General features: G+C 45.4%; 1 protein-coding gene across 2 annotated transcripts in view; it reads left to right on the top strand.

Annotated features, from left to right (window-relative positions):
• Positions 1–6,089: 6,089 nt before the first annotated feature.
• The window catches only part of LOC118168351 (transmembrane 4 L6 family member 1-like), a 17,108-nt gene continuing 11,411 nt past the window's right edge, over positions 6,090–11,786 (top strand). Inside the window, exons 1-2 of one of the 2 annotated variants that reach the window (XM_035328686.1) lie at positions 6,090–6,245; positions 9,550–9,732. In XM_035328686.1, coding sequence (XP_035184577.1) covers positions 9,562–9,732 — 171 coding nt within the window. In that variant the 5' untranslated portion in view covers positions 6,090–6,245; positions 9,550–9,561. The remainder of the gene's footprint in view (positions 6,246–9,549; positions 9,733–11,786) is intronic. The other variant, XM_035328696.1, reaches the window with a different exon arrangement.

Here is an 11,786-nt window from a genome sequence, read left to right on the forward strand (position 1 = left end):
GCCATGCTCTGCCTCAGCTTTCCAGGTCTGCATTTCATCCTGGGGTCACACCAAGCTCTCTCATGGACACTGTGTGCTTCTTGGCTGAGCTGTGGGCACAAAAGCCGGGGGGAGCACTAGGCGATGTGCCTGCCGGAGAAGGCCCTCCAGGTTTTTATTTTCTAAATGCATGTGGGTTCATCTCTCACCGAGCTCTTTTATGATCCCATCTCCACCCAATGTCTTCCCTCACAGCACTTCCCAGGATCCTTCCCCGGCCTCTGCAGACCTGCCGTCATCGCACACCCTGCCCTTAGCTCAACTTGGGCCCACACCCAATGTAAGCAACGGGTGACACCACTCAGGAACAAAAGCAGTGTATGCCAGACACTTTGTTCTCCTTTAAGTCCAGCTTTTTGAAGTCTTCTTCAGAGTGACTGTGGTGGAGCCAGCTTTGCTATGGGGACTGTGTTCCAAAACCCATGGCAGCACAGTGCCACCGCTGCCAACGTGACCGCAGTGCTTGGCACAAAGGGCAGCTCCTGAGCCACACAACACTCTGCTGTCATCCTTCTCCAGAATATCACAGCCCCTCCCAGAGCCACACAATCACAGAACCTCTGGAGTCATCTGATTCAACCCCCTGCTCCAGCAGGGCCACTTGGAGAAGGCTGCCCTGATGCCCTGGTGGCTTTTGGACATCCCCAGGGGTGGAGGTGGTATGTCCTTGAGGACTGGAAGATGTGTGGGTAAGGGGAGACACACAGACCACACATTTTTGAAGACACCTATAATTATGTCTACTTTCGATACCTACTTTTAGAAAACAAACAAAAAAGACAACAAACAAAAAAGTCCACCTTCCTCAACACCCCCTTACCTCCCCCAGAAAATCCCTGAAGCTGCCTTCCAGTAGACACAGGAGCAGCAAAGTATAACTGATTTGAAGATGGAGATTTCTTCTTTTTGGGAGGAAAATTCCATGATGTGGCTGTCCATGAAAGCAGTGAATTGCTTTCAGAAACCCAGGCAGTGCTAAGAAATGCCCAAACGCACTTCCCACTTTGGGAAATATTGCTGTAATTTGCTTGGGCCCTTTTGCTACAGGTGATAATGTGGAGGTGTAAAATATCCTCCTGCCCCACCATGAGCCAACACAAAAAACTTCAGAGCAGAGGGGATGTTCTGTCCCCTCTCCAACAAACCAATACCAGCTGGAAAAATCTGACAAATTTCAGGAGCTGAAGAAGCTGCATTTCCAAAGTCTCACCCAATTTTTCCACATATATCTGTTTCCCCAATACAGCTGAAGCAGTAAGCAGATATGCTGGCAAGCAGTAATTCTGGCTAGAAACCTGACCTCATTTATGTGTTTGAAACATCGGAGCTATGCCAGAACAATTCATATTGATTTTTTTTTTATTACTATTCTTTATTTTTTGGCACCAAACCAGATACTGCTGTAAGGCAGTACTATCCCCCTCAGAATAACAAAACACCCGACGATGGCTGTCAGCCTTCGGGCTGCTGCCCTCTTCTCTGCTCCAGTCTCTGCTCTCCAGGTGCCCCACACCAGGGTTTTCTTTTCAAATCTCCCTGGCCAGGAAAGGGTTTATCTGTCTGACCAGAAACACCACGCTGGGCTGCAGGCACCTTCCCTCCCGACAATGTCAAACAGCTCTTTCAAGAACAGTCAGCAGTTTTTAACAAAACACACATTTCCGTGGTATATTCCCAATGTTTGCTCATCACTGCTGAAGGCTTCCTGGGAGAAAGGTCAAGTTAGGAAGAAAGGAGAGGAATCAGCAGCAGAAGTATTGTGTGTCCCCTTCTTCCAGGTAACTAGGGGCATTTCCTGTGGGTCCTGCTTTTAGCCCCTAATTCACCTGCACCCTGAGCACAGACTGGGACAAACCCCAGTGACAAAGCATGAGGCTGAGAAATGCCTCTCAGCCAAAACCAGAAAGAAGTGTTGCACGAAACCAGCAAAATGAAAGCAGAAACCTCTAATTATTTTAATATTGGAGAGCAACCGTGCTGCTCGGTGTGAGGTGCACAAACAACCCTTGGCCACAGGTCACGGTTCATTGCCATTTCAGAAAACAGGGGCACTGGCACCGTGCCATCCCTGGTCAAAGCAGCTGAGTAATGAAATAAAATGAGTTTTGGGTTAAATCTAATGAACACAGACCCATGCAAGCAAGCAGTGGATAAATGCTGTGATGGTTGGTGTTTTCGAGGTGTCCTTTTGGCACTGTTCCCCTCATCCCAGCGTACAGCAGAGCTTGTGCAGAGCATTGTTTGTGCAAATCTGGGTGAGATACTGAATCACAGGGTTCCTTCCCAAAGGACTGCCTCTTGGTGGTGGCACAATTATCCCCAGAGGAAATGATGTGTCAACGGGGGAAAGCTGTACTCAGCAGACTCTGGGTGTTCTTTCTGGGAGGGTAGAGAGCATAAGGATGAGGGAAAGGGGGTTGTGCATAAAGAGGAGAGATAAGAGAAAAGAAAGAGGGAAAAAATGGGAAAATGGGTAAAACAGAAGAAAAGGAAAGATCCACTCATGTGACACATATGCTGTTGTCCCCCAAAAGCACAAGACCAGAACACACTGTGTATTAGGACCATGTGTGTGATGGTACCCCACAGTGAATATACTCCATGACTGCAGACTTGGTCTGGATCAACTACCATCCTCTTCAGGCTCTCATATGTTCTTATCATAAGCACCATAACCTGCACCAGGCAATTATTTGATGTTACTTATTACGGCTGTCACTGATCTGATTGAAGACGTGAGCCTTTTGGCATGGAGTTCCTGCTCATCTTCCTCTGCACTCATGTTAGGTTGTCTCTTTGTTAGCTGGGGCTGTGCAGGTCTGGGATACACTGAGTAAAGGAAAACCTGAATAATGCCAGTCCTGCCAATTTCACCTTTCTCTTTGTACCTTTACAGGGCACCCTGACGCTCCTGGATACAGGCAGGCCTGCTGATGGGGTACCTGCTGCCAGAGCAGGTGGGCCAGCTGGGGCTCAGGACAGGCTATCTGCAAATAGATAAACCTGGCTCTGAAAAAGCCTTTTAGCAGTTTGATTCAGCGTAAACAGTGATTCTTCCTTGGGTAAATCAACCTCCCTTTCCTTCAGTGGAAGAAAACATTACCAACAAAATGTCATAGGAAACAGCAACAAGAGATCATTTGTGCCCTGGTGCCAAAGTGGGATAAATTGAACGGAGCAGAGCATCACTGTGCGCCTCTGAGATTTATACTCCGGATTTATACACAAATAAATGACAGCAGAACTGCCTGGATCCTTTTTGACGCAGAGTATCAACAACAAATAGGACATTTTCTGTTTAGTGTGCTGCAAATGGGACACATCTATTAATAGACTAAGTGGGCAGTCAGATATGCCCTTCAGAAACCTGCACGGGGCTGTAATTCTTTGGCTTCTAACTCACACAGTGCACCACCCAGGGAAATTGCAGGGCTGGAGCTGTTTTCATTCCCAGCATGATGAACAGGAGGTTTTGCATATTTACATCTCCTCTCTCAGTACTTAGGCTACTACACATAACTGGAAAATTAATAAAGAGTTTGTGGCTAAAAAGATAGAAATAAAAGGAGAACCAGAGCTCATGCACAACAAGTCAATATAATCAGGAGGCATTGATCAGTGGAACACGAAATGCTTTCATTGCCTTCAGAGTCAATACTGCAGGGGGAAAAATAGATGTACATAATTGTATACACTCAGCTTAGCTGCAAAACACTTCACAGACTAAATCCTGTTCTTCTAAGTATTTTATGTTTTCTCTTTGTTTATTTGTTTGTTTCCATTTCTCCAGGGTCAGTCTATCACTTCAGAAACACAGGCAAGAGCCGAGTTCTCTGCAGCTAACACAAACTTTCAGTTTGGGGATTAAAATAATGTTTCTGTGCTCTGCTTCATTCTGCATTGCTATTCTCATTCCAGTGGAAAGATCTTCAGCAGGTATAAAATGGGTCTGCTCCCACGTTTTTAACTCCTTTCCCTTGGAGATCATAGGGAAAGGCAGGACAGGAACTGTATTTCTGTATTTCAAGTTGGACTGAGAAAGAATTTGGTTCAGTTCTCATCAAAGACTGAATACAGATCCCACTCAGCAATCTGCAAATCTAAAAATATTCCTGAAGTTAGAACTGTGTTTAATACAGCTTACCAGCACCTTTACTTTTCTTTAATAGCTAGAAGCTCTAGTCATCGGTTAAGCCCTGGAGTGAAAATTGTTGCACAAACACAGATGAAAGCACTGAACTCGTCCTAACAGTTTAAAATCTTTGTAGTAGTAAAAAAGACAACAGTTTGCTGTAGATTAATTAAAAAGCACAAAACTGGCACAATATTGGTTCTGCTCATTATGCACTTGCTTGAAAAACTATTAAGTATTCAGTGGCAAATGGCACTGAGAGGTACTTGAGACTGAGACACAGTGAAGCTAGGTATCAAGTCTACACACTAAATGATAAAGTATGGTCAGATGGGATAGGCTTTGGAAGGTGAAGGGAAGAAATTAAAAAATGGTCAGTAAAGAAATATACAGAGATAGGGACACAGCTCGGATTAAAAAGTGCAGACACGAACCTTGTACCCCAGAGGTCTATGATCCAGGGAAAATAAGAGAAAAATTGAATCAAGATCACAGATGCTGACCCCAAAGGAGACTTTTGACTACGTTAAGGTGGAAAACATGGCATCTTGGAGATATTATGTGTAAAACAGGAGTCTATCAAAACTTCTAGCAACCAGCTTATGAGACTTACGGGGAAGTTCATCTTAATTTAATTATGAAATTTCCTTATTTTCTTCTTAACTCCTTAGAAAAGCTGGCAGTCTCACCCCAGGTGCCCCAGCTGTCAGTGAAATCTGCTGATGGTCTTTAAATTGTTCGAAATGTAAGTCTTTAAATGTCATTAGACATTGTTCCTTTTCCCTTTCAAGGATTATCCGAGACTTGCTTGCAAACCTCACCTTTTTGATTAATTCTTTGTTTCTTTTACATGGAGTAAGCACCACCACATGAAACAGGGTGAGATGCTGTTGCCACTGACACCAGCTGAATTTTGGGGCATGGATTCAATAGTTCAGCTGCTTCCCTCACGTTTGCCATTTTTACTGTAATGAAATTTATTTGCCAGAGATCAGTCTATGGGCTTATTAAAGGTTTTCACCACAATGAGTCAGTTTGAAGACAACTTTCCCTGCATCCTCTAATTCTGGTGGTATTAAATATGCAACCTGGGGTCTGGAGTCTCAGGCTTTGCCCCCATGCTTTTGCAGCCACACTGCCACACTTGTAAGTCCTCGTGGGCGGGATCCATCTGACCACATATACCAACATCTATGCTTAAATAAGCATTGAGATTCCTGCACCTTTGTAACACCTGCATCCGTTGTAACCCTACAGTAGCTCCTAAAATAGGTTGGGTGATTTTTCCCTTGAAAGTGCATGTTTCACCAGGAATAAAGGCATCCTGGTGTGACATGCGCCTTACAGACATCTACAGTCATGTGAGATGGATTCCATCCTACATGACCCATCTTTCACAGTGAGAAATTTTCTCCAAAGACAAGAAGAGGTTACCGAAAGAAGAAAGCCAGTGAGGTGAAGAGTGGGAATAATCCCCAAACCACACCTTACTCCCCTGCAAGATTGTTATCTGCCCTTGTCTCTCACCCCTTGAGCTATCACTCCTACTCTCCCTTTTGGGCTGAAAGCAGCATGCTTTGGAGCAAAGCCAAAGCCAAACTTTAACCAACAAAAGCCTGCTGTGCAGAAGACGACTCTGCACCGACTGATGGAGTTTGCTGTACCACTGCCTCGTGCTTTGACTGCGCCGTCTGCACAGCACAGGGTGCTCCTCTTCATGTGCCTCTCCTCCCCTCTGCAACTGCACACAGCTGAAATGGTTTGGGCAGTGAAGAGAGCTCCACCGATCCCAAATTTGTGTCCTGGGGGGCTGAGGCATCGACCGCTGGAACGCTGCCCTGAAGTAATCGATCAGGCAGGGTGGCACGCAAACCTCACGCTGGCCAACCAGCAACAAGTTGGGGTATTTCCTCATTCTCTGGAGAGGAACCACTGTTTGTTTAGCAAAGGCCATCGCCCGAAAACATCGCTGTGCCTCTCAGGCTGCCACGCTCCAGGAACGGGGAGCTGGGAAGCTGGACGCAGGCTGCAGGAAGCTCTGGGGCCTGGAGGCCATCTTAGGCCCATATAAAAGGTAAGCAGTAGTATTTCTTCTCTCAGCATTACAAAACAAAACTTTCTAAAACCCTAGCTTGAAATTGGAAGCTCACTCTCACCGCCTGGCCTAACACAGCTGCAGAGAATGCTTTTGTTTGCTGAATTAATAAAGCATTTTGAGCGCTTCTGGCAATCCGGAGGGTTTCCTAAGCTGTAATAACAGTCAGATCCTCTCTGTGATGTGCACAGGTCACAGAGCTGCATTGATTTTGGTAGTGGAGGCCCTCGCTAGATCTGGCGATTGATAGTTGCCTGAATTTTCCTTGCAGTGCAAACTGGTGTAGAGATAGGGCCAGATCCTCCCCAGCATAAACCTGCACTCTCCCAGCCAGAGCGGCGTCCTGCTGCTGAGCTGCAGGTGAGAATCAGGCCCTGCGGCTACGTGCGAGAGATGCGGAGGAGAGCATGCAGCTCCCCGACAAGACCGAGCTGTACACGGGGAGAAAAGGCTGTGCCCGTGCTTGTTTGCTCCTCTCTGCGGGGGGAGCAGGTGAAGCTGGGCAAACGAATGGAAAAGCAAAAGTGGGAATGAAACAGGAGAGCAGGCAAAGGTCAGCATAATAAAATATACCAAATGCATTTGGCATTTGGAGAAAGACAGTTAAAATATCTGTTTTTTGTTTGTTTGTTTTTTTTCCTTCCATCCCCTCCCTCATCTTTCCTTTGTACACTGCCAGTCTGGTAAGATTTTTATCTTTTGAAGTCAGGGTTTTTTTCCAGATGCTTGCAAAATGCCCTGCCCAATTTTGAGCATTATATAAACAATAGGTAATGACCATAAACCAAGTGAAACGTTCCTTTCTAAAATAGTTTAATGCCAGATAACTTGTTTTAAAGCTAGATTAGAATGCATAATGTGATTATAAAGTACTCAGAAGATAATTCATATAAGCAGAGTGCTCTTATTAAATTCATAGCAACAGAGAATAATGCATTTTTTTGCTGTAGAAATGCAAACTCAGAAGTCTCTGGCAATTGCAGAGCCCTCGCAGCAATATAGTGCATCCCTTCAAACCAGAGGTCTGAGGACACTGGTCTGTCTTCATGCCTTACCTCACCTTTTTGCTGTCTTCATTCTGTCATCAAAGCCGGGTTCAGTCTGTCTCTGGCTGTCTCGAATATCTTCATACTGCCTCCTGCCTGGGCTTTTTGCTTGGGAACCCAACCTGGATTGATTTCTGTACTCCTAGTCTGCTTAATATCTTCCCAACACCAACTTTTGACACAAAACTTTCAGGATTAGCCAATACACATGACTAAATTGAGGCAGGTTTCACTGTTTACCGCCTCGGCTATTACAAAAACTATTTGCACGTAGCAAGCGTAGGCTTGTGAGCGTGCATGGGTGTGTGTGCATGTAACACAGGTGTGTGTACCAAAATGGTGTGTATCCAGATCATCTTCCTTCTTTTACATTTAAAACCTGCTGTTCATAAAGCAAAGCCTCTTTTGTCATAAATCGTCAGCTTTCTCTGAGGACAGAAACCTGCAAATTGAAATTTTTTACCTTTTTGCATTTGGGAACCTTGAGCTGGAGTGAAGCTATAAAAATCACAGAATGGTTGGGCTGGAAAGGACCTTAAAGCCCATCCAGTTCCAACCCCTGCCATGGGCAGGGACAGCTCCCACCAGACCAGGTTGCCCAAAGCCCCATCCAGCCTGGCCCTGAACACCTCCAGGGATGGGGCATCCACAGCTTCTCTGGGCAGCCTGTGCCAGGGCCTCACCACCCTCTTAGTGAAGGATTTCTTCCTAAAATCTAATCTTAATCTACTCTTTTTTTTTAAGTTTGAAACTATTGCCCCTTTCTTGTCACTACAGTCCCTGGTGAAAAGTCTTCCTCCATCTTTCTTATAAGCTCCCTTTAAGCACTGGAAGGCTTCTACAAGGTCTTCCCAGAGCCTTCTCTTCTCCAGGCTGAACAACCCCTGATCATGAAGAGGTTATGATCAGTTTTTTCCATAAGGTTAATGGCAGTGTGAAAGTTCAATAACCTCAGTTCCAATGGTCTGAAACTTCCAACCTTCCATGGAGAAATATCTGTGGATCCAGCTTTGTATTGATCAGCCTTCTCTTGTTGGCTATAGATCGCAGCACGGCTGTAGTATGAGCTGGGGTTGTTTACTTTGGTGAAGGGAGATCTAATAGCAGCCTACAGCAGGCTTAGAGGGGAGTGATGAATGTGATGGAGGGGTAGGAGAGGATAAAATGAGGAGCAACTGCAACATTTGCAGCTTATGAGGTTCATACAAGACAGGAGGAAAGATGTCTTCGCCCAGATGCTGTGGTAGCCCTGCAACAGGTCCTCAAAGGACATCACTGTAGCTCCATCCTATGGGGGGTTTCAAGGCTCAGCCACACAAAGCCATGGCCGATGCAGAGCTCTAGTTCTGGTGGCACTCAGCTTTCAGCAAGATGTTAAGCTGGAGACCTGCAGAGACCTCTTCCAACCAGAGCCTCATTTGTATTGATTCTTTGATTTTAACAGATGAGTCTTCAATTTTAAAAGAAAAACCTGACCCCTGTGAAGTGTTAAGCTGTAGTTTTACACATTATGGTAGAATGGCTCTGTGACCTGCCCTTGGCAAATAGCCCCCAAACCTGACGTGCTTACATTTATTTCAGATACTTTATCACAGGTGCCAAACAGCCCTATAAACCAGTCTTACCTACTCGTATCTGCAGAATAAGCATGTCACAGGAAACAGCAGTTCACGTTTCTCCAATTCTTGCTGTTGGTGTAGTTCTGACTGAAGCAGGGACACACAGCTGGTAGGGGGCCTGGGGAGGCTCCCCACTCTGCCCCAGCACCACAGCAGGACTGAACTGGCATTCCTGGCAGTAATCTCCTGCTCTTCGAGACCTTTAGTACAGGAGATTTTAAATCAGCTTCCCAGGATTGTCATCCCAGGCAACCTGGAGCTCTTATGCATGGCCTCAGCCCCACCATGAAGTCTGCCAATAGGGCATCAGTTTGTGTGGTCACAGTGGTGTTCCCAGTGTTGTCCAGTAACAACTAAAGTGTGAATCTCCATTCATTTAATGCCAACTTGTTTACTCCTGACAATTTTAAATAAATCCATTTAAAGCAATCCAGTCTGGACTAATTCCAGTTTAAATAAAGACTGTGAAGGGAACAGTATAACAATATTACATATGTATGTCTGAGCTGGGACATTTCTTACCTCACATCTGATTCTTCTTTCATTAGAGAAGAAAACTGCTGAAATCCCATGCCTCCAACACCACAGTAACCCAGACCTCCCTGCATCTTTCCTCAGCAGCAAGCTACCATGTGCACAGGGAAGTGTTCGAAGTGCATTGGGATCACCCTGTTCCCACTGGCTCTATGTGCTATAGTCTCCAACATCCTCCTCTACTTCCCCAATGGGCAAGTTCTGCAGCTCAGTGAGATAACCGATCTGGTTTGGTTCTTCCATGGCATCCTGGGAGCTGGGATACTGGTAAGAGAGAACTGTTGCTTCTGCTTCTTATGTTTTGTTAGACCTCTGTTAATTTAACAAAAAACAGCAATATCTTGTGCACAAATATCTGAGCAGCTTAACTGGGAAGGTGGGGTACAAGACTAAGAAAGTGCATTCAAGAATGACAGAGACCTCTGTCACAGGAATACAACATATTCCTGAAATTGGGAACTCCAGGTCAGGAAGAAGCAGTAGGACTGTCTTTCCACTGGGAGAAGGATGATGTGGGTGTTCATGTCTCAGTAAGTTAAAACAAAGCTGAGCTTCTAAGTTCATCTGAAGATGGTGAGCATTCACCCCTTCTTTACTCCTCTAACTGATTTTATTCTCACAAAAAATATTAATGGCAACACTGAAACGTTTCAGAAGGTGTTCATTGGAGACCCAGCCAACACTGTGAATGTGGATCTGTAAATGGCTTAAATCCCAGATGCCTCCCCTGTTCCTCCACTGCCACCTCCTTCTGGATTCAGCCTGGTTTGTGTGTGATGCTCTGTGGCTAGTTCTCCATTCCACCACTCAGGAAAAATTGTTTCCATGTGAATATCCATAACCAGAAGGGAACATGTTTGGGAATACCGATCTTTCCGGTTCATCAGAAAGCTGCTCCTTGTACCTTCTTTGTTATATGCCCAAGTGCAGATAGAAGCCAAGCGAGTCGCATACATATGACAAGTACTGGCTGTTATGCAGCCTAGGCAGATGGTAAATTGGCACAGAGCTGGGTACCTGCACATCAAAAAAACCTGAATATTTAAGAATAATTAACTTAGAAAGAAGCAAATCTCATTCAGTCAGCCCATGATGCAGCTTCCACTTAAGTCTATGGAAAAACTACAATGGATGTGGTTCAGACTCATATTTCCCCCAGCAGAAATGTGGTATAGGATCATTCAATAAATTGTTCTCCACCAGCAGCTTGCCTCCTTCTTCCTCCAGCTGCCACTCGGGCACATTACTCACACTGAGCTCGAACATAAGTATGAGTGTGTGGAAGGCAGCCTAAAGGAAGAAGTGGAACTACATGAGAGACCTGTGGAAAATTCGTATCATTGCAAGCCCAGGAGTCATTGGCGTTCAATGAAAGGAAAGGCAGATGTTAAGTGTGAGAGCATCACAGGCTCATTCAAAATGTGCCTTCTTTTAAGGTCTCCACAGAGGTTTGCCTGTGGTCAGCACCGCATACATCAAAAATGAGAACAGAAAGTGAGAGGGGAGGAAAAAATTGTGCTGACCTTGAAAACACAGACAGCAGCACTAGGAGTAATTATTGATCCACAAACACTGGCATTGAGTGTACACATTTTCCAGAAAACAGCATGACAAATGCCCACAGGTGAAGAGTAGAGGAAAGAAAGTAGAGGAAAGAAAGCTATCATCAGCTCCTTATTCCAAGCAATGGAAGCATACCGGATTCTGGGCCATGCAGAGAAGTAATGCAAGGGGCAGGGTTCCCCATGACTGGAGCCTGTGCTCTACCTTGGCTCCCCAGTGAGAACAGACCAGGCTGCATGGTATTCCCCCATGCCAGGAAGCCTGCCTCCACCTGGGGTCTTAATCCATTGGCTGATAAACAGATCATCAGCACACCCCTTGGCTGAGCAGACAGCCCCACTCATCCCTCCTCATCCACTGCTTCCCTAATGGGAATTTTATATGACATGAAAACCTCTCAATTTTCTTATTTCCAACGTTGAGGGTGTAAAGACGAAGGCTGTCTCCATGTGTCACAGTAACATCCTTCCTGATGGAAAGCCTAAGTGAAGCACTGGGAAATGCCTGTCTGAGCCATGGCTCACGCACAGCCCTTGTTTTACTGACAGCAGCCAAGTCTAGCAAATTCCCATTTCCAATCAGAAGGCAGCAGTTTATAATCAGGCACTGGAAAAAAAATAGGGAAAGAAAGAAGGAGAGAAGGAGAGAGAGAAAGAGAGAGAAAGAGAGAGAAAGAGAAAGGAACAGAAAAGAAGAATAAGAAAAGAAGAAGAGAGAAGGGAAGGGAAGGGAAGGGAAGGGAAGGGAAGGGAAGGGAA

This window comes from Oxyura jamaicensis, chromosome 1, assembly GCF_011077185.1.
Source record: "Oxyura jamaicensis isolate SHBP4307 breed ruddy duck chromosome 1, BPBGC_Ojam_1.0, whole genome shotgun sequence".
Taxonomy (NCBI): domain Eukaryota; kingdom Metazoa; phylum Chordata; class Aves; order Anseriformes; family Anatidae; genus Oxyura; species Oxyura jamaicensis.